Source organism: Ambystoma mexicanum, chromosome 9 (genome assembly GCF_040938575.1).
Source record: "Ambystoma mexicanum isolate Mex_15411 chromosome 9, UKY_AmexF1_1, whole genome shotgun sequence".
NCBI classification, from domain to species: Eukaryota; Metazoa; Chordata; class Amphibia; order Caudata; family Ambystomatidae; genus Ambystoma; species Ambystoma mexicanum.
The window spans coordinates 967,652,419-967,678,819 of NC_090931.1; the positions used below are offsets into that span (position 1 = coordinate 967,652,419).

At 42.3% G+C, this 26,401-nt stretch overlaps 1 protein-coding gene across 1 annotated transcript in view; it reads left to right on the plus strand.

Moving 5' to 3' along the window:
* The window catches only part of MYO3B (myosin IIIB), a 3,387,754-nt gene that overhangs the window by 2,600,968 nt on the left and 760,385 nt on the right, over nucleotides 1-26,401 (plus strand). The window contains exon 26 of the mRNA XM_069616181.1: nucleotides 2,526-2,637. Within this exon, the coding sequence (XP_069472282.1) occupies nucleotides 2,526-2,637 (112 nt within the window). The remainder of the gene's footprint in view (nucleotides 1-2,525; nucleotides 2,638-26,401) is intronic.

Genomic DNA, 26,401 nt, shown 5'->3' on the forward strand with positions numbered 1-26,401 from the left:
CAGAAACAATTCCATTAGTACCCCGGTCTAGCGGGCCGGGTACTAATGGCAATAAGACCTGAGGCGGCGGGCCAATACCGCCCACAGTAATGCCCCCGGGGCTTTGTTAAGGCCGTCGCTACGCTCGGGCCTGTAACTATGGCCCCGGGGGCATTACCTGGGGCGGTATTGGCCTGCCGCCACAGATCTTATTGCCACAATATTTACTAGCAGAGGTTCAGGGACACTTGTGTCAGGGCGAGGGTCAAAATAAGATGAGAGAGAGGGACAGCCCCAGGGCCCACAATGAAGACATTAAAACCCCTTGAAGCATCTCTGCAACTTGGATCACTCCAACTACCTATTACAATAATCACAACAACTGCCTACTACAATAATCACTCCAGCTACCTACTACAATAATCACTCCGACTACATACTACAATAATCACTCCAGCTACCCACTACAATAATCACTCCAACTACCTACTACAATAATCACACCAACTACCTACAATAATCACACCAACTACCTACTACAATAATCACTCCAACTGCCTACTACAATAATCACAACAACTACCTACTACAATAATCACTCCAGCTACCTACTACAACAATCACTCCAGCTACCTACTACAATAATCACTCCAACTACCTACTACAATAATCACTCCAGCTACCAACTACAATAATCACAACTACCTACTACAATAATCACACCAACTACCTACAATAATCACACCAACTACCTGCTACAATAATCACTTCAACTACCTACTACAATAATCACAACAACTACCTACTACAATAATCACTCCAGCTACCTACTACAATAATCACTCCAGCTACCTACTACAATAATCACAACTACCTACTACAATAATCACTCCAGCTACCTACTACAATAATCACTCCAACTACCTACTACAATAATCACTCCGACTACCTACTACAATAATCACTCCAGCTACCAACTACAATAATCACAACTACCTACTACAATAATCACTCCAGCTACCTACTACAATAATCACTCTGACTACCTACTACAATAATCACTCCGACTACCTACTACATTAATCACTCCAGCTACCTACTACATTAATCACAACTACTACAATAATCACTCCCACTACCTACTACAATAATCACAACAACTACCTACTACAATAATCACTCCAGCTACCTACTACAAGAGTGCCAGTAGAAATCATTAGCCCTCGAGTGGCAGTTGGACGCTCCTGAGACAGGCCAGCTTAGTCTCTGCCCTTTTCCTTGCCATCCAGGAAGTTCTCTCGTGCCTTCCCAATTTAAATCTCCCTGGCAGGATGGTGTGGTGGGTCATTACTATGTTTGTAAAGAAGCATGCCTTTCATGAACACCCTTTCAGATTGGGGCTGTCTGAGGAACAAAGATCCGTTTACACGCCCTTCCCCATTAATGTGATTTGGGAAAGATTAAGGTTGTAAGATTATTATGTTAAAAAGGATCCAAGCTGTTTAACTGTGCACTATTTTGGGTACTCAACATTGAGTTTAACATTATCTGATATTTTATCAGGAAATTATAAGTTGCATATGTTTGTGTATTGGCGAGAAAGAGTGGCTAGGATAAGTGAAAAGTGAGCAGCATTTGTTTGGGTGAGGTGAATAGTGAGATGGAGTTCACACATTTCAGATTTCCTCTTGACTTGTGTCCTGCATGAGCCAACATGAACCGTTTTATACATTTCTATTTGAGCTGCAAAGAAGTTTCAAAACTTGACCGCATCGACTTTGCAACTGGATAGAGAATGCAATGCATCTGTTTCACAAAGGCAGTCCTTTTGCATTTGTGAAGCCTCCTACTTTAACTGGCACTGAATATGCAACAATCCTCTGTACATTTGGTTAAAATCTGCTTTATTTCTGGCTTTAATACTTTAAATAAGGATGCTACATTAATTACAATGAAGAGCAATAAAAGTATAGAATACATTTAAAACGGTGCTTTATTTGTTTTTTTAATAAGTGTATTTTTTGAAGTTTGGAACATGATTATTTATTAAATAAAGCAACTATTTGGCTTCATATTCGGCTTCGGCCGAATAGTTGACAAACTATTCGGTATTCGGCCGAATACTAAATATGCTATTCGGTACCGCCCTACTAGCGAGTAATTCATCAGTTCTACTTATGCTTCTATCTCCATGCAGCCACTTCAAATAGAGATTGTTTGCTTTGTGATACGGAAATGCCATGTCAAGAAAAAGAAACCGACCAATAGGCCATGACAAAACAAACATATAAACAGCACATTTTACAAGGGGTGAGAAGAAGCCGCTCTCTGCTCTTGCCTTCACATCCCTGTTATATAAAAGAAAGTGTTAATGGTGAGCTAAGTCACTAAATCACCAGTTTAAAGTTGTAAGAAAATGTCCAATGTGCGTGTTTCTCCTCTGTATAAAAGGTGTCCGGGTTCGCCTGGTTGCTAATGTTTAGTGACACACTGCAACAATCGTCTACATCCTATTGAACAATGCTTTGTCTGCGTTTTCTGTTCAGGTATTACTACCTTGCTTTCAAGGCTCACGAGAACCCGCCCACTACCAAAGACAACTGCATTGTTGTTCTGAAGAAGGCAAAGCTGGAGGATTGGATCCTTGGGAAAACCAAGGTAAGGTTCATTTTTACAGCAGTAAACCTTCTGTAGTTTCTCATGTGAATATTGCCTACAAAGACTGTGCCATAACGTATAATCAAATACATGTTGCTCATTGTGTCCTATACCAAAGACGACTTTTATTGAATGGTGTAAACATTGAAGTGGTTTCTTAACACGTGCATTGTGAGACCGAATCTAAAATCCCATAGCCTGCATAGGGAATAAACTGCAGCCTCGCCTGTCCACTGAACCATGTGCCTGATATACTGAGTGAGCAGCTTGGCTTCTCATCCGGGTTCTCCACAGCTCTGGGCCATCCATCCAAACTCATGGAAGGACCATGCCAGACTGTCCACGGCGGTAATAGGCGTCAATGTAGTAATCACGCTGTAGCCAGCATTTCCACTCGTTAATCAGTGCACAAACTGTGTTGAAATGAACATGTTCACTGTTTCACGTAAATGATACAAATCAAACTTGTTTTTCCATTAATTTACTTTGGGCTTCCGATGGTGTCTTTGGTGACATGGGATGGCAATCTGTTTCATTCATTTTAGCAGCTGCTGGCCTTGTGCACGTGGCAGTAAGCAAAGTAACATTTTGATTTTCTTTGATTTCTGTTTTCGCTGCATTCGGCACACTGGGAAATGCCGTGGCATGTTCCCATAACCATTGCCCTTTTCTTTAAAAACGAATGGATTTGATTATTTTTAGCTAAATGTTATCTCTTCGCCAAAGCCATGCTGACTAAGGAAACTGTCATGAGTGGCAAACTAAATAGCTAATGACTTGAAGAGGAAGCTACCTTTGGCACAGCTGGCAAACATGCAGGAAGAACCGTGAAAGAGAGAGAGAGAGAGAGAGAGAGAGAGAGAGAGAGAGAGAGACTGACTGACAGAGACTGACATTCTTATATGGTCACTTCAGAAACTTAAAACAAAACGATGCTGCCTTAGTATGTAGTCAAGCATTTTGATGTGAGACGTTTCTGTTATCATTGCAAGTGTACCAGACAACCAGAACTAGACATTTTATCTTAAGATTTATTTTTGTAGGTTGCATGCAGTGCAAGGTTGATTTCTTTTAGCCAATATCCAAATGCTCCAGCTTTTGACAGCCAACAAGGGAACTTGGACAAAAGAAAGTATAGGATTTGTCCAGGATCACACACTGTGGTCATGTCGTAAATCGAGACCTAGAGTCTGAGCACGTATGTAACATGTTTTATATGTGGCCAGGATGATTTTAAATGAGTACCATGAAGCTGAGTTCTGGTATTTTGTTATTTTGTGCTTCACACGTTAATTCCCAGGCAATAGAAGTGACTGTTTCCAGGGGTCACTGCACCCCAACTAACCATTACCTCTTCCTTACTATAGTTGATCCTGGGTCAGTGCAAACTTGTTAAGTGGGTCCCATGCCTGCTGGGCCTAGAGACCCATGCTATTCCTGACTGATGACGTCCGATGAGGCCACAACATGACTACGGATGCTTTTGGTCTCATGCAGAAGGGATGTGATCACGCAGTTCAGGCTGGACTGCCCCTTTTGCGTTGGGACCAAGCCTAATTTGCATATGGTCTTTCCCCTTTCTGTATTGGCTTGACAATTGAATGAATTCTGGAGGGTTACCCAGAGGAATGCCAGAGGATAAGATTCATTCTAAACCTTGTAGCCATCACCTCTTCTGTTTTGCCATAGTCACCTGGAGTGGAACAGGTATGCCCAGATGTGGGTTGCATGCCTGGTGGGCTTAAAGACCCAAGCTATTCCTCATTGATGATGTCCAATGAGGCCTAAACGTCTCTGTGGATGTTTGTGGTCTTGTGCAGGGAATCACCCAAAATGACTGTATTTAAAATCCCGAAAAGGGAGATTTGGCTGAATTTTGGCTGTTCGAAAATTCCAAACGGCTGAAAAGTTTGACCAAAGCTCTCTTTCGGTGGCAAGGGCTGTCAGGTTGTCCCCAGCACTCTTGTTCACTATACCGTGAGTGGGTGTTGCAGAGTTGTCCCCTGCAATCAATCCCATAAAAAGTAAAAAAATAAATAAATAACGGGAACGACCTAGCGGAGCCTGTTCCCGATCAGGGAAGTGAAAGGGAACAGGCGTTGCAGGGACAAAGCGAGGTAAGTAGGGAGGTGGGTGAGGGTGTATGGGGGGTGGGGACAAAGTCTGAAATGTTCTGGTGAGAGAAGACGGAATGTTCTTTTCGGAAAAATAACTTTCGGTCTTTTCTACCGCAAACATTTCAGCCACGGGCTTCCAACCCCAATCCCTCGTGCACAAGGGATGTGACCAAGCAGTTTGGTTTGGACTGCCCCTTTTGGGGCGGGACCAAGCCAGATTTGCTAGGCGATCAGATGACTAGAGCGTGTGTCATCCCTTCCTATTTTTGGCTTCACTTTCAATCTGGAACTTCACTTCCTGTGGCTAACTACAAGAGGTTCATCTGGGATCCCCAATCAGGAAGAAATCGACTCATCCTAGCAACATCAAGGACAATATTAGAGAGATCAACCACTGATGGACTAGGCGATCAGATGACGAGAGCATGTGTCATCCCTTCTGAACTCCGTATGGGCGTCTAGCCAGTGGCATCGCAGTTAAGGGCAAAGACCACCCTCTTTGCTTCTTAGCCTATGAGCTTTTGCTTTGCTGTGTACTACTACTTGTCTATAAGTACCTTTTATTGCTTTTTCTCAGTTTCACTCTCGTCATTCACTTCTCATGCTATCTCTTCCTTTCCCTCCTACTTCTGTCTTCACTCTCCCCACTAAGAACCATCTCAACTCTCTTCCCTTCCCTTTAATCTCTTCTCAATGCTATCTCCCTTCTCGCTCCACTATTCTTTTTATTCACAAAACCTACACCAACCCTAAGTTCAATTACACGTCCTCTTCTTGCACCTACCTCCAGCGCCTCTTTTTCTCAGACTCAAAGTCGCTGTCTTTCTACAATTCACTCTATTGCTCTTTGAAATGCACAGTCTGTCTGCAATGAAACCTCCTTTAGCTCCAACTTCTTCCTTTCTCATTCTCTTGACCTCATTACCCTTACTGAAACCTGGATCTCTGACTCTGCAACCCTTGCTACCCTTCATGACCCTGCCTAAACCTTGACTAACTGTCCCTGCACCCACTGGCAGGGGTTTTGGTGTAGGGTTTGTCATTCTCCAAACATCTCATCTCTAATGCTCTATTTTCTCACGCTAATACTTCCTCATTCTAATACACTATCTCCACAATCACTGCCCCCCACAGCATACATAGTATCTCTCTCTACCAGCCACCTGGTCTGGTGAGTTAATTCTTCAACCACATATCCCAACTAATTGTCTCTCTCCCTTCTGATCACCATCTCATTGACATTGGTGACTTCAACCTCCCCTCTTTCTCCTGCTCTGTCCACTGACTTCAACTCTATTCTACTTAACCACGCACTCTCTTCTGTCCCCTCTCTGTCCACCCATTCAAATTGACACTCCCTTGACCTTATTCTCATTTTCTCTCAACTCACCACATCTAATATCTCCACTGCGCCTTCTCCCTCTGATCACTCTATCGTCTTTGCCTCAATCTCCACTCCTGCTTCTTCCACCCTTTCTCCATCTACTATAACCATTACTAAGCCCAAGTTTCCCTCCTCCAAACTCCCCGACTACCTCTCTGACCTACACCACTCTCTATCCTCCAATGCTGAACTTGCCTTCCCATCCACTGAAGAAGCCTTCATGAACTTTAACACAGCTCTTTATGCCCCCTTCTCCTCTCACTATCTCCTTACTACACTCACTCCTAATTACTCCCCTCCACAGCATGGGTTTTTCCTCTTATCCGCACCCTGAAAACAACAATGTGGAAACAGCTTTGCACTTTTCAAAGGTCAAGACATTCCTCTGATCTCCAACTCTATCTCACTGCTCTTCAAAACTATTCCTCTACTCTTCACTCTGCCAAACATGACTTCTATCTCTCTCGCTCTCTCTCTCTCTCTCTCTCTCTCTCTCTCTCATTTCATCTCAATCCTCCCAACGCAGGTGCCTCCGAAAAATCTCTAAACTCAATTCTCTCACCTCCTTACCAACATTAACTTCTATTCCCTCCTCTTGCTCACGTTTCTCCTCCAGTCCAGTCCTACCTCCTATTCTGCTACCATGTCTTCCTTTGCCCCGACCAACACTGATGAGATTCTTGCCCTACTTCTCAAGACTAACCCTTTATGTGCCCCACTTTCCCATCACATTGGAAGAGCATAACTCAGTGTTGCTCACAATCTTACTTGACAATTCCACTTTTCCCTCATCCTATAAGAGAGTTACTGTCATCCCTCTCCTTAAGAAACCTAGAACCTAACTGTCCTGACAACTTTCACCCTGTTTCTCTTCTACCACACTATTCCAAATTCCTATGGCGAGCAGTATTCAATCGACTCACTGAGGTCCTTGATACTGGAACTCACTACCTACCACTCTCCGAGCTGAAACTTGGCTCCCGGCATTCCGGAGACAGCTAAAAACAGCACTCTTCAACTAACTCGCTCCCTTCATACCTACACACCATCATCTCACCCTTCACCTACTCTTACTTCCTGTATATAGTCATAACATTGTAAATAATGTATGTATATAATCCAAAAAAATAAAAAATAAAGAATCGTAGATCAAAATGCATATAATCCAAAAATTGTTTATCAAAATGTATACATGCTGCCACGTTAACTAAGCTTTGCTCACCTATGTAACAAGCGCCACGATGCCTAAGGGCTGATGTGCGCTCTACAAAAGTGAATAAATAAATAAATACTCACAACCTCCAGAACCCTCTTCAATCTGGCTTCCGACCTCTGCATTCTTCCAAGACAGCTTTCCTCAATGTCAGCAACTTCATCTCTTCCACTCGGCATGCAAATCTTTCATTTATTCTTATTCTTCTTGACCTCTGTGCTGCCTTCGATATGATATGATATGATAGGTTATTTATAATGCGCTTGATACCCAGAGGTTTCTAAGCGCGGATCCGGGGATCAAACCTGTGGTGCTCCGTGTCGTCTTTCTTCCAAGGCGAGCATGTTGCCCCTAAGCTATCCTTGGCATTAGAGATAGGGCCCTCGCTTGATTTGCTTCATACCTTGTCCACAGACGCCTTCAGGTAACCTGGAATAGTCTTACCTCCCCACTCACCCCCTTACTGTTGGAGTTCCCCAGGGGTCTGTCCTTGGTCCAATTCTCTTCCTCTCTATACGTCAGCTCCTGGCACTCTGATCTCCTCTTATGGCATCTCCTATCAACTCTTTGCTGATGACGCTCAGATCTTCTCTTTTCACTCCTTATTCCATGAGCTGTTGTCAAAAATGTCAAACTGTCTCTCTGCCGTCAAATATTGAATGGCGTCTCAATTGCTCATGGTCAACTCTACTAAGACGGAAGTTCTTTACTTCCCAGCCAAACAGGCTATCTCTTCCTTTCCTCCTCCTTCTTCTCTTCTCTCCTGACTACCTTCCTTTCTCTGCTTCCACTGGTAATCTTGGTGTCATCTTCGACCTATGACACTTCTCACTCTAAATCTCCAAATCCGCCACTGCAGCCAGCCACAATCGCCTCAATATCAGAAACATCTGTCATCTACCTCATTTCAATACTGCTAAACAGCTAATGTCCACCTTAGTCATTTCTAAATCTGACTACTGTGCCATTCTCCTCTATGGCCTTCCCAACTATGCTTTTTCACTTCTCGACAAAGGCCTCAACTTCGCGGTCATCAACCTTTCTCGCTTTACCTTTACCTCCTCTTCCTGTCGCCAGATTGGCTGGCTATCTGTGTAACAAAGGTCTAAGTATAAACCTCTTCTCATCATCTTCAAAACTATCCATGGGCTCGCCCCACCCAACCTACCAGCTCATCTCACTCCCGACTCTCCTCGCTCGTTAAGATCATCCTCAGCTCACCTTCTGGCCACCACTCCAGCCCCGTGCTCCCTCTTGTTTACGCTCTCTCTCCTCACTCCACTACACTGAAATACTCTTCCTCTCACTCTCCATACTACTCAAACTCTACCATTATTTGAATCCAATTTCAGCACTCTCCTTCTTTCTGAAGAACCTGTTTCCTAGCACTCTACGATACTGCACACCCTGTTTTTTCTCTCCCTGCCCTTCATGGACAGCCCTACAGCACTTTTCTGTCACCCGTGAAGGCATCATGAAGTAAGACGCAGACAACAGATTCAAAGTTTAAAAAAAAGTGTTTTATTAAATCAAATGTCAGGATGGTTGAAGGCCTAACTTGCCCTATGCTAAATTGGGATTTCCCTGCCTGAACGAAACTAAGGAAAGTCTGAGTCAGAAAGTTCAACTTAAAAATCTGTCTGTGTCCAAAACCTATCCCTGCCCTCACAACTGCAGCTAAACAATGTGTAGGGATGTCAATAATTAAAGAAACATTGATCATATAAAGTTCTGAGCTTCTTCCAGCTCTTAGTGTGTTCTCTTCCCCAAGTTCAAGGCAACACAGTTCCAAAGAAAAGGGTCTTGAGGACTGTCCTCAAGACAGCATTGCAGTTCATCAAGCCTCAGGGTTCCCTTCCCCAAGACTCCAACGTATCAACTTATGCTTGGCTTCAAACTTCCAATGTTCAACACAACTCCTGTTCCACTTGGCACTCCTTCTGGATGGCATTAACAGTTCACCTAAAGTGCTCCTTCTTGGTTTGTCTCACAAGGTCTTTATCTTTCACAGTTGAGAGTTCCCTGGTCTAGGTGCAATTGTCAGACCACAAGGTCCATCCATCACAGGTCGCACAATCAGGAACCCTAGGCTCTTCAGCCCACACAGGTTCTTTTATCTTTACCCCTCTCTACAGATTCACATTCACTTAACTCCTTCTTGTTGGCTTCTTGGCTTTATGTTCAGGTTCACACTCTCTTGGATTCTCCTGGTTAGCCTCTTGGCTTTGCCACAGTGTGTCAGACAGCGTCTGCAGTATTTGGCCTTGCCACTTGGTATTTACTCAAAAAGTTGACTTTGCAGCGGTCTTATTTATTCCCCACCTTTCTGTCAGGCTCTTTCAAACTTGCACTCTTATTTTGAATCTTTTAAATGTGCGCTTTCCCATTTGGCTTTCATCATCTTGCACCTTTGCACTAACTTTTTCATTCAATTCGGTATTCAATATTTGCTTAATATTTCCTTTTAAAGTGTACATTACTTGCTTGATATTCAAAAATGTTCAATTTGCTATTCAGGACTATGTCCCATTACTGTTAGATCATATGCCATTCATAGTTTAGTTATTTCAGTTCATTCGGCATTCTCAGAACACATGTCAGCATTAGCAAGGCGCTCCGGACAATGCCTTACACTCACCGGTTATGCACGACCGTTCTGTGCAGCTTTGCCAGTTCTTCTTGCCTGATCCACAACCTTCCCTTACTCTCCCGCTTGCCGCAGCGGCTGTGGGTTTCAGGTGGAGCATAGCTTCCTGCTGTTGCTATTGACAACCAGAGCTTGGCCAGATATTTAGATCTTCTCACGGCCCGCACTCTCTCTTTCTCCGAATTCACAGAGCTCCCAATCCTGGCTCCAACATGCTTCTCTCCAGTCCGTTCCATGCCCTGGTCTCCCTGTTCACATAAGGGTCTCTCTCCATGAAGTGCAGCCCCACCTTCTATAATCCCTAGCAGTATTAAGGGTCCACAGGTGTGGTTCAGAAAGTTCAATTGCCTGACCTCTAATCAACCTATTTGTGGGGCCTGCCTGACTTCCCCAATAGTGTTCATTCACAGTCTTCCTCTCAGTACAAGAGTGGTGAAAATACCTATTGGTGTTCACTACTCCTAGTCACCTCTTCCTCGTCCCAGTACTCCAGCAGGTCAAATGAGAGGAGATGTCTTACAGTAGCCCATACATGCTGGGGGAGGGTTAGGTTGGTTTTCAGAGGGAAAAGGGGGATACCATGTCTCACCTACTTTGCCCGTAACCTCTCTCTTCTTCACATTCTTTCTGGTGCTTCTAGATTGGTAAAATCTCCTGGCTTGTACTTGGTCAGTGGGACATGGATAGCAATACACCACAAGTGCCTGCCGAATAGAGGGTTCCTCCTGAAATGGAAAAGCTGGATACTGTGTCTCACCTGGAGAAATCTCATCCCCCATCCCCAAGGACCCTCTACCCAGGTGATCCTCCCTCACTTCTCCACCCCCAGGGTCAGGATCCAAAAGTGATGGCATTCCCCTGGCCACCTAAGAAGAGGACCCAAGGGGAGTAGATGTGAGGAAGCTCTCAGGTTTCTCACACACCCCTCCATCCTTAATTCAGCACTTACTCCACCATCCCATTCATATATTCTATCCAGTCCCCGTCCCTGGTTTTATGCTTCCACCTTCGCCTGCAGCATCTGGTCTTCAAGTCACATACCCACACCCCATTGTAAAGGACCCATGTCCTTGGCTCGGTTATCAATGGTAAATTCTGTATGCGTTTTTTTTTGTGCCAAAAATTCACTGCTTTCCCTGTGATTTTCATTAATAAAACAAAATAAATAAATAAAATATGGTCTTTCCCATTTCTGTAATGGCTTGGCAGGTGAAGAATGATGGTCTGAAGGGTTGCCCAGAGCGATGTCAGAGGTTAAGATTAATTCTAAACTTTCCAGCCATCACCTCTTTTGTTTTGCTACAGATCCCAAAGGAAGCCAGGCAGTGTTGAAACTGCAGAATTGATTGCTGACTTGTATGCAGCATTGTGGATGATGGTGTTTGGCAGATGTGTGGGCCCAAACATCAGGGTTTGAGATGTGTCCAGAATGTGAGAAACATGTTTTTGCGAGTTACAGGATTGGGGTTTGCAAACATAGGTGCTGTCTTTAAAGGTGGCTTGCATGTTGTTCTGGCAGTTGCAGGTTTGTATGTGTGTAAGTGGCGGTTGACAGGATGGAGGCGAGTGTCAACATTTCTACTCCTCCATGCACATTGCTAGTATATTTCTCATCTCTTACTCTCTCACTAATCTCTCCGGAGTCTAGTAGGGCCCCAGTGTTTTCATTATTGCACTTAGCTATTTCACCAAAAAAAGAAAATGTTCCTGTGTCATCCTCTTTCTCTCTGTTAGTACTCAGGCCTAGAAGGGTTCTTTCGTAAAAGGGATGTCCTTTTTTCTTGTTGTAAGCGGCAAGGGATGAATTGAAATGTGTGGACCATGACAAGCAGTAGGAATGCCGGCACTATTGTCACAGAAGATGTACTTTAGCCTATGTGAGCTTGTTGGAAAACTGCATTGAACAATACTGTTTCCTTAATAAGAGTATTTTGAGAGCTACATAAAACATAAATAGAACTCCCATATTGAGACGTCACAAGGTCTGTGCAATTGCTGGCCTTTTTCTCTGAGAATGTTCAAGCCATATACAACAGTATTGCTGTGTTAAACTGGTCACCATCTTGCAACATTCAGAATTGTCAATTTTAACCTTGATTCATAGTTAGTGTCCAATGGATAATATCATATACATATGCATGTAACACGGGGTACTTACACTCCTAAAGTGCACTGTGCCTTCAATTCGAATTTCTCCCCATTAATTGCATAGGGTTGTCAATTCAGGGATTTATTACTGCACATTAGCACCGGGGTGCAGCCAATAGGTTCTGCGGATCGCGGGCTGAAGCCTGTAATCTCAGTGCGCGTTCCACGGAACCTGCAAGCTGCCTCCCCTGCTTCACTGGGGCCTATAACTTGGGCTGCCGGGATGTTACCCCCTGTTGGAATCGGGGGTTAACGCTATATTATTCCCATGTTCAGTGCCTCCACAATAACTGAGTGTCAAGGTCCAGCTTGAACGAATTCCACAGGAGCTGATGCTGGTCCCACAGACCCTCACCAGGAGTTCACTTCTCAACCCTAAAGTAAAGCTGAGCTGAGAACCCCAAGAAAGGGAAAGGGGAATTTGGATAAAATAACAACGGAGACACTGCAGCCCTGCAACCGTCTGGTAGGCTCTGGTATCTGTAGTAAACAAATACACTTAGTTACTTATACATTAGTGTAGACTTCTTATCTTAAATTATTTTGGAAACAACTCTAACTTCTTTACCTCTTAAACCTCTGTTTAAGACTTAGAGGTTAATTATCTGCATGGAGTATAGAACAATTGGAGTACTTCAGAGCATATTGTCACTAGTCATTCAAGTCTCTTTAGAATCCTAAGTAATGACTCTTGCAAGCAGTTCACTGACTTAGATTTTCTTGTTTGCTCCTTAAGAACATTAAACTCTGATATTTGAGTTTTAAATACTTTTAAAAACAATGCAGTCTTTTCTAAGAAGTATTGAATTCCTTTTGCGTGAAGGTTACTTTAAATGAAACTCATTAACTTTCTTGAATGCTGCTGCTCCTGCTTCTGCGTGTGAATCTTTCCTTTTTACAAGTGCGAACGATTTGCGTTGAACACGCAAATTCACAAGACGTGAAAATTGTCCTTGCACTGAAATAATCACACGCGCACCGTATTAAAGAGAAAACACGTACACGCGCTAAAAAGCACATGTGCACCTTAACTAATTCACATACGCGTGTAAAACGTGCATGCGATTAAAAATCACACACGCACCGTATTAAAGAGAAAACACGTACATGCGCTAAAAGCACACGCGCACCTTAACTATATCACGTACGCGTGAAAAACGTGCATGCGATGAAAAATCACACGCGACGTAAAAATGGACTCGCGCTCTATCGCAATCAAACACAAGCTGTTGTACGCAACGTTACTCGCGCGAAAAATTGTACATGCGCTAAAAACAACTTGCGCTCTGTAAAAATGGGCTCGCGCTCTATCGCTCTGCATACCCGCGCGCTCCCATAACGACGTTGCTGAAGACACGAGGCCTCGCGCGCACGCTAAACTGTCTTGAAACACTTTCCTTGTAATTTATAACTTTAAAACTTGCGCGCACAGTCTTTACACTTGTCTGCTTACTGTATTTAAACTGTAAAGGTTCTTTCTCTCAGTTAATTTTAAACTTCTTAACACTTTAACTTCTTATTAGAAAAATGGAAATTCTCTGTGAAAATCTTTAAGCTTTTAAAAGAACGATCCCACCCGAGGTCTTCTTGTTCACTCTGGCTCAGCAAACAATTCTTTTACTTCACTGGTAAATCTTCTGAACTCTGAAAGGCCTTACTTAAGGAGCTTAACAAATGTACAACCAGCCACTGAATTTCTTTGGATGAAAGGCAGTTTAGAATCTTGCTCACCTCCCCAGAATCCAACCCATTATCCTTTCAGCCAATCAGACAAACCAAACATAGCATTGTTCCTTAAACCAATCAGATTAAGTTTCTTTCTCTCCATCTTAACTTGGGCTACCGCAATGTTAATTCTATGTACATACTATTTCAGGTCACTACTCTAGCCAGTCCTGACAATGAGTAAATCAATCAAATACATGATATGTAAAAACATCATGAAGCAAGACACAGACAACAGACTTAAAATTAAAATACTTTATTGAATCAAATGTCAGGATGGTAGAAGGCCTAACTTGCCCTATACTGAGATGGAATTTCCCTACCTGACCTAAACTAAGGAAAGGCTGAGTCAAAGAGTTCAACTTAAAAGTACATCTGTGTCCAAAACCTATGCTTGCCCTCACAACTAAAGCCAATCAACGTGTGGGGATGTCAAAACCAACAGAAATAGTGTTATAGTTCAATATAGTTCAATAACCAATCCTCGGTGTTCCCTTCCCCAAGTTTCCAGCACCACTGTTCACATAAAACAAGAGTGTGAGTCTTTGTTTTCAAGACTATGCAATATAGCTCCTCAAGTCTCAGGGTTCCCTTCCCCAAGACCTTACCTTTGTTATTACAATGTCTCTGAGTTTTCAATGTATTGGGGTCACTGGTCTAGGCGCAATTATCAAACTAAACGGTCCACTCATTACAGGTCACACAACCAGGATCCCTGACTCTTGGCCTTTTGTCATTGATGTGATGACCTCTGGCTTATTCTCCTTAGACTCGTGGCTCTGCCAACACTTGTTACACATCTTTTCAAACTGTTAGGCCCTGCAGCTCTGCATTTAGTCGTAAAAGTTAATTTGAGGGTGCTTTAGTCACACCCATCTTCTTATGTTTCTTTGTCACCCTTGTGTCCACTGCTGTCTGCTGTAACTAGTTTCCACTTGTGCATTCGGGTGATGCACTTTAATTGCTTGGGTTTATTCCATTCGGCCCTTAGAAGTCTTAATTTCTCTATTCCATTCCATTTAGTGTTCAATAAGTATTCATGCCGCTTAATTAAAAAAGTTCTCTTTTGTGCGGTTTGCAATGTGCATTGTCTTCACTCTGTTCCTGGTTTTAAAGTTCAACTTAATTGGGTATTCAATAAGCTGAGCTTTGCTTAATTTTCAAATTTCCATTTAGTCAGCTTTTAAGGAACCTTGTTTCCTGTAATTCTGATTACATTTAGTTCGGTATTCAATAGACATGATTTTGTGTAATTTCAAAAGTTGCATTTAGTTCTTGCGGCGTCTCCTTCTTTTGCACTCTGCTGCCTGCCGCGTATCTTCCTCTGCACACAGGCAGTGTCCCTCCTTGGTGCTTGCCCGCAGCTCCTGCTGCAGAGTACGGCACACAGAGATGCAGGATGCATACACTTAAACGGCCCCCTGGCTATGGACTGCGTAAGCCTCCTGGAAAGGTTGCCAGCGTCCTGGCTCCTCGTCCAGTCCCACTACGGTTGCCTCCTCTGTAGCAGGGTTTCTTGCTGATTTCTCCCGCATCGGTCTCCCAGCTGCTCCCTTCTCTGCTGAATTGGTCTCTTTCTATACACCTGCAGCCCCCTGACAGGCTTCAGGTGTGGACATTCAATAAGACTTGCCTGACCACAATTAAAGGGAATGCCAGACCCTTGTAACTCTATAGGCATCTTCCTCATCCCAGTACCACAGTGGTGAATGTTTGTGGTGTTCATTATTCTGTTGCCTGTTCCTCATCCCACTACCAGAGTGGTGTTCATTACTCTCAGCCTCCTCTTTCTCCTCTCAGTACTGTCAAGTGGCCCATGTGGAGGAAAGAGGGGAACTGGCTTATACCAGCCCATAACGGTCAGGGAAGGGTTAGGTTGGTCATCAATAGGGAAAGGGGGATAACATATCCTGACTGAGGGCACCCCATCCCCAATCCTCAAGAATCCTCCCCCCAGATGATCCTCCCTCACTTCTCCACCCCCAGGCTCAGGATCCAAGAGCGATGGCCTTTCCCTGAGAATGTGCACAGAGGATCCAAGGGGAGTAGGAGTGAGAATACCCTCCGGTTTCTCACAGATGCCATCTCTTTCCCAAGGCTCTGGTGCATATATATATATATATATATATATATATATATATATATATATATATATATATATATATATATATATATATATGAATCTGTTCCTATTTAGAACATATTGTACCTATTTGCTTAACATCTATTGTGGCATTTTCATAGTTAAAATCTAAATGCATATCTTACATGCCAGGCACAGTTTTTGATACAGTACATTTTTTGAAATAGTACATTGTTTTGAAATACATTATTCCGTCGGTGCATCGTTCTATCAAACCACTGCCCTTTGTGTGATTTTTGTAAGTTACAATACATAATATATCTTGTTTTTTTATTACAAGAAGAATTCTTCTATCAAACCACTGCCTTTTGTGTGATTTCTGTAACTTACAATACATAATATACCTTGGTTTTTTATTACAAGAAAGAAGATGGGTGAGAAGGAAAAGACAAGACCCCTAATCATTTAATGAGTAGCATTGTCATGAATAAAGTGCACAGTGTTCTTGTACTCGATGTCTATCAGGTATCCTCATCAAATAACTGCCCCTTAATTCTCATGGAAAGCCTGCAAACATAGTGGGTATTGATGGCAATCATTGTGTCAAATGTTTCGATGCTTGGTATCTGAGGGTTGCCAATGGATCTTTTACAGAGGACATACTGCCAAAACCCACATGCAGAAATGGGAAACAAACATTGTATCTTGACTACTTGGTTCTGGTGTCCTCATTATTTAACCTATGTGAAGAGCTTGTGGTCCTTGATTATGCTTTAAGTGATCACAACATGATTTCTGCCAAAATTAAATCTATGGTTGTAAGTTCCATCTCCAAAACATTTAATAATTTGGTGGTTAACTTGGGTGGCAATCAAATTGCAAGATGTATAATAAATGGTGACAAATATAATATGTTAGTCCATGGCTTTCTCTCTGTGGCTTCCCTGGATTAAATAACTGGAGTAATTACATCAGAATTCTTCCAGACGTGTGTTGTTAGATTTGAGAGTAAGCCTTTCTTCAGTTATAAATCTAGGCAAATAACTACCCATTCTTTTGACTCAGTAATCCAGGATAGAAAGAGGAGGCTAAGGAAGGTCATGAAGGGGAGTATCAGAACATGGGCCCATTTAAGCAACATCCCAAACCTGCACGAAAGTATAAGCTTAGAAAGTCACTGTGAAGAAAAGCGCGCTGTGATAAAGCAAGCAGCATCATTTCGTAAAAGGCTTCATGCTTAGGCGAGCAGAGCACCAGTAGTCAAACTTTAATTAGGCCACACCACACACACACAAACACACACACACACATATTACATAACCATGTGCCTCTTAGCTAGGCCCAGCATCATTTTGCTTTAGTTGGAAAAACCAATGGAAAGAATGTTTATATTGATAAATCTATGATCGCCAATATTATATTAGCAGAATGCACTAAAATAGGCTTTGAAAGCTAGTAATTTCCGCAGAATGAACATCTTCCCCATCACCCCAAATAGAATAGCAGCCGTTATACTTTCACTGAAAGGCACACATTTCAGAGTCACAACATTTATACGCCCACAGGCCAGATACAACGCAGGAACTGAAAAAGGAAACAAAACAGCTTTCCCAGAGTTTAGCTTGCATAGTGAAAGCATGAAAGTGCAATATAAAATGATACTAGATTCCAGAGGTTTAAGGACCAGACAAATGTACTCTGATCAAACTATGTAAAATTTGCTAAAGTTCCCAGAGCATGTCCCAGAGAAAATATAACAACGTTAACTTAATGAAGGTCACACTTTGGCAGCAGCCGAGCAACTGGACATGGAAAAGCATGTTTATAGAGATATGATTGCAGTACAATACTGTCACATGTAGGGAACATTTTACTTACAGAACACTCTTTTGTGAACAAACAGATATGCGAAAACCATTATTTATGTCTCAGCACTATTTAAGAATAGAAAACAGCACAGACTTTAACACACAGCCCACTACATAAATGCAGCAGTGATGCAGCCAAGCTCATCTAGCATAAGCAGCTTTTCTTATATAGTAGACTAACATAGGAACCAATTAATTGGTATAGCTGCCCACACTCATGTTAAACTTCCTGGATCAATCAGCAGAATAGAGAGACTATTACCTCAATATACACTGCACACACACATTTACATGTGTGCCATTATGAATGAGCAAAGTTTGTATGTGAACAAGATGAACTCATGAGGATCAGGATGGACAGGCAATTCACAAGTAGCCTTTCCACAGAGCAAAGTTACAAAATGAACTGATAATACACCGTTCATAATGGTGAAAATAATATTCTAGTGTCAACCACTTAGATTATTCAGGATGGAACTTTGATGTTATAATCCTGTGTGTCACTGTCATAAACTCACTTTGTAAATGGTTGAAAACGCTCTGCTTGCTCACTCCACATCTACTCCTCTTGGAACAGCCAATAATGAACCAAAACAGTCTGTTACATGTTTCAAACCCTCACCATCCAATCACGGATCGTTAGAATGAGGGTGACTTCATTATAAATGAGCTAACCTGCATAGAAATCACTATTACCACATGTTTAGAATAGGCCAATGAAAAAGTGCAATCTATGAAATAATCTATACTGCAAATCTTGGCAGCCAATCACTGATGTAGATTTTTGAAACTAAGTGTTGCTTTTTGCTTCCTATAACCACAATATAATCATGCACTCACTCTACTACCATTTAAATGTCTGTTGGATGTCTCCCTGCCTAGGCAGTTATTGCAATCTATTTTAGTTTTTCCTGTATCTTGTGCATTGAATGTTTGGCTTTTTTGATTATTTTATTGCTATCAGAAGGGACTTGTCATACAGACATCAGCAGCTTAGCGGGGAGGGGTTTAACCCCTGTTGAATATAAAGCAAGTGTTGGACTTCTAAGGCAAAGATACAGAAACTGGCTTATGGGGCACAAGTGTACTCAGTCGCAAAAGAGGGGGAAAGGATGCTCCAAATAATATCCCAGAACAACTCTCGAAATTTCTGGGAGGTTATAAATGGAATGATTGAAACGCAAGACCAGGTACAAATGAATCCTTTATATGAGGGTGTGTGGGAGAATTCATTTTAAACTCTTTACCGTAAACCAGAAGGCACGATCCTGTATTAACATTCTGAGTTTCCCTGGTCGTTACTATTGTCACTTGAAGTAATCGAGGAAATAATCAGGAAAGCATCTAATTCAAGAGCGCCAGCTCCCAACGGCCTTTGCAATGCGATCCTGAAGAGGGATCCTATTTTATGGGCGAAGGTTTTATACATCTTATTTTCTGCAATTATTGCCACTAAAATACTCCTCCCTCGTGGAAGAATGCAGTCATTCTCACTATCTTTAAAAAGGGGGCAGCAACAGCCCATCAAATTATCGCCCAATTTCTCTCCCCGTCTATGAAAGCTAAATCTGCTCGGCCTTGTTATTGAAGGAATTGGAGCATTGGGTAACCTCTTCGGGCAGCTTGCAAAAATACTGGACTGGCTTTTGTAAGTGTCTTTCCGCTTCGCTTAATGGTTTTGTGGTGAGTTGTTTGAAGGAGGAGGTGGAAAAGGTGGATTGTAATACCATATTATTATACGATTATTCACAAGCTTTAGATTGTATTAACTGCTCACTTGTATGGTCTAAATTAAGCGATTTGCAGATGCCTTCTGCACGGCTTTCTATTTTGTTCCATCTGCTTGAGAACAGTTTCCGGCAGGTTAGATTGAATGGGCAGGGTGCGTTGACTGACAGTTTTCCGACTCAAAGAGGTCTCCAGCAAGGCTGTGTGCTTGCCCCTGCCTGTTCAACCTTTATCTGTCAGACCTGGGGGAATGTGTATCACAATCATCAATTATAGGTGGGGGTAAGGGGAAATAAGGGTGGGGGTGTGGGGAATAGGGACTAGACATTAGGGAAGGGTGGCTGTGAGGAACCGCCCAAATAAAAAATAAAAATATGGTGATGATTTTTTTGGGTAAAAATATTTGGCAAAAAACAAACCTTCTAAGAACTTAGAACCGGATTTCCACCTTGACAGCTCTATAACTTACATACACAGATGACATGATACTTCTAGATAGAGCTCAGGTGGGTCTACAGAGGCAACTAAATTTGGTACGAGAATACTCTGCTATTAATGAGAAAATAATTAATGAGAGTTAGACGAATATTATCAGATTGAGCAGAAATACTAAAAAAAAGATAGGCGTTACCTGAACAATAGAAAATCAGGTGGTGATCCCTTCTTTGGGTCTGGTTTTAGATGCCGCTGTTAATGCTGCAACCTTGAAGTATTGCATAATGGCAAAGGCAACCCAGCTTGCAGCACAAATGAAGAAAATAAGACCAAATGAGCACCAAGCTTTGCTGATTTTCGATCCATCCACTTATTTACTATTATAAGATGAAAGTCGCGCCAAAACTGTTGTATGGCATGGATATCAACTCTTAAACGATAGCACTTGATTATGGAAAGGTGGAATCCAGAGTGTGGAAAAGGGCTTTGAACCTGCCCGATTGCTTACCAATTGCTGCACTCTGATTTGATTTAGGATCAGTGTCATTAAGTTGCCAATTGGACTGGAAGATCTTGATAGTATACTGTAAATTGATGGACCATCCAGTGGGGTCGTTATACAAAGACCTTGCAATTGCTATGTGGCAAATGACAACTGGCACGTTTATGAGGAGGATGTGCTGACCAGAGGCCATATTTGTATTGAGGATGTGGCCTGCAGTAGGTGTTGCTCCTTTGACTATTTGCTTGAGGTGAAACCTGGCCATGTAGGGCCTCTGGCCTTTGGGGATGTTGTATTTGTAGTGGTATGGAGTGAGTGTTTATAATTGGAGTTTCACTGTTGAATTTGTAGTGGTTTATAGAAAATGTTCGTACCTTAACGTTGTTATTTCTGCTGTTTGTAGACTTTGCTTTTTTTAGAGTAACTATCATTCTTTTTTAAAGGTTTTTTTCAATTTTAGTTCTGTTTTTTTGTGTGGAGAATATGGCATACAGCATATGGGCATTTGGCATATAAGTGTATGTGCTTATGAGCACATCTTATATGAGCATATGCCATATATGTATGTCATATGAATGCATCACATATCGGTTTATCACATATGAGTGTATGGTGTATGACTGAATTGCATAAGGCCTATTGTGAGTGGAAGTCATACGTATTTATGTCATATATGTTTATGACCTGTGTATGAGTGTATGCCATATTAGTGTAAGTGAAATGGGGTATTGGTGTATTGTGACAAGGTCGGTAATCTCACCTTTTTAAGAGGAGATAGGGACCCCTGCCAGCCTAGGGTGGGAGGCCTACCAAAGTGGAAACAAGACCCAGTCCTAACCCTGCAGGGGATGATGGCAGTTTATCGCCTCATTTCCTGTTCCCTCCCCAAGTGCCTGTTTATACATGAGCAGTACCAACCTGCAGCATCCCATACCTCTTGAAGAAAGAGCTGGCCAATTTTCTCTTTCTTTTCTAGAGTCACAAGTGAGAAAACAATACAGAAAAATCACCTGCAGAACAGCAACCCATCAGTGCCCCGCGCAACTTGCCTGCAGCTATTTGAGCTGCACAACCAGCATGGAGAGAGAAACCAGAGAAAGAAGGTCCTGAGAGGCAATGTGCACCGCTCCACAGCATTGCCGCGCATTCCAACTGAACAGCTGCACCCTACCTAGAACACAGAGGGCTTGTAACGGAGTGGTGATCGCTCAGCAATCCTTCACTTAACTCTGGGGTAACCACACCAGAACCCCCTAACAGAACTCTGACACTTTGCATTGCTGGCTGCCATTGTTAACAGCCTGGCAACCCCACACAGAGAAAAGAGGCAGGGCTTAACCTGCTATTTGTAACCTTCCACGACTGTAAACCTTCCCGGGTGGGAAAGACGAGGCTTGAGTGGTCAAGGCCAATTATCCAATGGGAGAAGGAAAGGGACAATTAGAGGGGCAATAGGGAGCAGAACATGGTTGGATGTTTGAGTGAGGTCAGAGGAGTAGGTGGTGGCAGATCAAGAGACCAGCAGGATAAAGGTCAGTGGATTGGTGCATGGAGTCATTTTGGGGGAAAGATGAGGTACTGATTGATGAGAACAGATGGTACTGAGTGGTGTGTGCGTGCACGGTCTGTGAGTGAGTGTGTTAGAGGGAGTGTAGGAAAGTGGTTATGAGAGTGAAAGTAGTGTGACTGGAGGGAAGGTGTAGTGGGGCAATAGTAGTAGTTAGAAGGAATTGTAGTAGTGTTGTAATGTAGTCTTGTTTTGCCACTGGCCTGGGTGCTTGCTGTAGAACGTTGGTGCATGAATGCAGCTCAGGAGAATGTTGGGTGGATCTGTGTGTGGATGTTCTGTGAGTGTCAGTTGGGGGCCTGAGCTGGGTTGAATGGATGGCCGGTGGGTCAGCTCCTTTACAAGTTAATGTTATCCTTCCCATGTTCCTGTCTATGTCTACCCGTGCTGTAAATATATGAAGAGTAACAGGAGTATTGTACAGATTGTACCTAAGTGAATAAAGCCTACCTGGAACCAAACCTAGACTACAGCTGGTCTGTACTACAGTGATGCATCCTGAATGTCTAGCATAAGGCTTTATTCACATATGTACAATCTGTACAATACTCCTGTTACTCTTCATATATTTACAGCACACGTAGAAATAGACAGGAACATGGGAAGGATAACATTAACTTGTAAAGGAGCTGACCCACCGACCATCCATTCAACCCAGCTCAGGCCCCCTCATACAACAAGTTAATGAAATGTATGAACGGCATCCATAGAAGTGTTTCTTCTGTTGGTTTTTCACCGTGAACAGCATGGGATGTGTGTTCATTCGTCCGAGGCAACATCAAAAGGGAAGTTACCGTGCTGAACTAACAGTATATAATGCTAAAGTGAGGTGCATATTGTACCAGACGACTGGCAGCAATTTGGGGGTGATTGTATAGTATCGAGTAACAATTAAGCTCATTGTTTTTGCAAGAGAGATTATGTACTGCTAACGTTTTTTTTTCTTTAGGTGGACATTTTCATTTTTGAAGTAATGGTATTTATAGCTACTAAGGTAACACTAACAAATGAAATGCTGTGGTGATTTGCACTGAATTATTGAGTAGCTTTGGAACATTAAGGAAATAAGTTTTATATATGGTGAGTAAAGTTACAGAATGCAGTATGTTTAGATGTTGCACTGTATACTTAAGTCGTTAGTGAAATTAATGTTCAATGTGTATTCAAATCATAATGTGAAGTGGGTTATTGTGTTTGATGTATGGTGAAACTAGTAAGTAACGTGACACCCTAAGTTGTTCTGGGCCATTGTCCTGTGGAATGTGTTTATGTTGTGGCCCAGGAGTTCATGGGTTAGGCTATATATTTTAGTGACAAGTTTAGTGACAGGAAAAAGTTTGTCACAATGGTGAATACTGGAAAAGTGAATACAGAAAAGGTAAAGCGGAATTTATATGCATTTAGTACATGACATTTTTTTAAAAAATGTTTTCAAATTTTCTGGCGGCCACACTGCTTGATTTTGCAAGTGTGGCTGATGTCATTTTGTTGGGGACATCCTCCAAGTTTTTTGGTTGGATGGTGCGACAATTTTCAATAATTGCGCACTTATATGAAAAGTGTGAAGTTTATGCAAAATTAAAATGCATAGTGTATGGTGACATCCATAAATGTTTGGAGGTGCGGCAATCTTTAGTAGATGCGCACTTATGGAGTAAAAATACAAGTGCTGTTAAGTTTATAAAGGTTAATGCAAATGCTGATAAAGTGTAGTGGCTTTAGTAAAGAATTTTGAGTAAAAGAAGAAAAGGCCTCAGGATTTATGCTTAATGAGGATTTCAAATGTAAATACAGTGCACTAAGGAAAGTAAACAATGTATAGGTTATTAGAGTACTCCAATATTTTAAGCTGTTATAGTTTTACTTATTATAGCAATGTTTAACAATAAGTTAATGCTACCAGGAGCATTTCATTTGTTTTTTTTGTTGCCTTGGCATGGGTCTGGTAGTGTCTGGTTTGCATGATTTTGGTGATCAGTGTTATGTGCGTATGTTCTCCTTGACTGGTTGCAAATGATTGATGGTTGTGGTGGAAGCTGTTTTTTCTGCGTGATGGTGATTCTGTGGGATGTATGAGGGAGTCAAGTGGGACCGATTTGTTTTTGGATGAGATGTGAGGGTGTAAAGAGGAAGAGGAGTGATCTAAGCGGCCCTCTGCAATTGTTGACCTGTCATGGCAACACCTCTTTTTGTGTGTTAGTTGGTTGGACTTGGACTATGCTCCCCTGGGTGTCATGGATGTGGTGACACTGGGTCCGTGGCGGGGCAAATGCGTGATCCCCCCCTGTTTTCCCACACGGATGTATGATTGGTTTCCTTGGCTGTGTATGGTTGGTGCCAGAGTGTGGCAGGCTCTGTGTTTGGATGTGGCAGGTCCAAATGGAAGGTGTTTGTGTTGGTTAGATGTTTTGGTGATAGGGAGATGTTGTGGTGAGTCTGTGGTGAGTCTGTTATGAAAGAGAGATGTTGGTGTGGTGAGTCTGGTATGAAAGGGAGATGTTGTAATGTAGTCTTGTCTTGCCACTGGCCTGGGTGCTTGCTGTAGAACGTTGGTGCATGAATGCAGCTCAGGAGAATGTTGGGTCGATCTGTGTGTGGATGTTCTGTGAGTGTCAGTTGGGGGCCTGAGCTGGGTTGAATGGATGCCCGGTGGGTCAGCTCCTTTACAAGTTAATGTTATCCTTCCCATGTTCCTGTCTATGTCCACGCGTGCTGTAAATATATGAAGAGTAACAGGAGTATTGTACAGATTGTACATATGTGAATAAAGCTTACCTGGAACCAAACCTAGACTACAGCTGGTCTGTACTTCAGTGATGCATCCTGAATGTCTAGCATAAGGCTTTACAACAAGTAGTAGTGCGGATAAGGGAGTAATGTGGGGGATAGACTAGTAACATTGAAGTTTTAGGTAGGTGGGAGAGATCAGAGCGATAGAGGAGGAACATGTTGGCAAAAGAAGGGAAGACGGTAGATAGAGTAGGAGGAAAGAGAGTAGGAAGAAACAAGGGAAAGCAATCAAAAGAGACAGGGCGAAGAACATCAGGGCATGAGCAGAAGACAGAGTAAGGCTTGAGCGTCTCTAAGGCACAACCCTATAATTCCCTTAGGCTAAACATTGTAGGAGATCCCTGAAGGTGCTTTGCAGATGATACATTTGTCGTTAGGCTCTTCTTCATAGCCAAGACAGAACTTAGACAGTATAGAGAAACCAGAAGTATATAGTAAACCGGGGAGCAGGGACACCTGGGTTAGGGAGGAATTGGTGCATTTAGACAAGAGCCTACCGCCTAGCGCACTGCTATAAAATCACAATAAAATCCCTTGAAATTTCTCTGCGTCTGGGAGAGTTCCTTGAGCCTTCTGTGAAAGTATGGTGTATGAGTGACATATGAGTGTTTGATTGATGAGCGTCTGGCATATGAGTGTATGGAGCATAGGTTTACGGCATATAGGCGTATGCCGTATGAACATTCGGCTTATGAGTGTGTGACGTGTGAGTGTATTTCATGTGTCGATGATGTATGACTGTATGGCAAATTATTGTATTCCTTTGGATTGTATGGCATTCAACTTTGGCTAATGTTGTATGGCATATGTGTTTGTGGCATATCAGAGTGTTTGATATGAGTGTCTGGCATATAAGTGTCAGGTGTATGGAGTATATGTATATGGTTTGTTAGTACCGTCATGTGAGTGTTGTATGTGTGTATGGCATAAGACTGCATGGCATAAGAGTACTCTTTTGTCATTCCATAAGTAAGTGAAAAAACTCACTTAAAAGTTAGACCACACTTTAATGTGAACTTTAATATGTATAGCATGCAATTATGATATGCGCAAAATGAATGTGCATCTTCTATATGAACTGTGCATGTACCTATAGTTGATGTGCATTTTGTACATGTACACTAATACGGACATGAAAACTCACATCAAACTCACATCAAAAGTCCAGACAGAGTTTGATGTTATTTATGACACTGGTGGAAGATGCAAATTGTGTACAAGTATGATATGATCTGATAAGTCATTTATAACATACACATGTGTTAATAGGCGCGACAAGACAAGGGAGGGAAGACGGAGGGAGGACAAAACAAACAATCTTACGAGGCCTAGTGTCATTCAGATCCTGCAAGTGTGATACGCAAAAGTGCAAGGGGGAGTGAGAGGGGGTGTCCAGTTAAAGTTTTGAAAACAAAAGGATCGAATGCCAAAGGTGAGAGTGCATTCGACCGAAAACAAAAGGAACACATTTTTTTTTTAAATGTATATTTTTTTTGCTCTAGTTTAGCTTAAAAAAGGTGTTTTTACACAAAAAAACGAGGTTTGGTGGGGGGACCC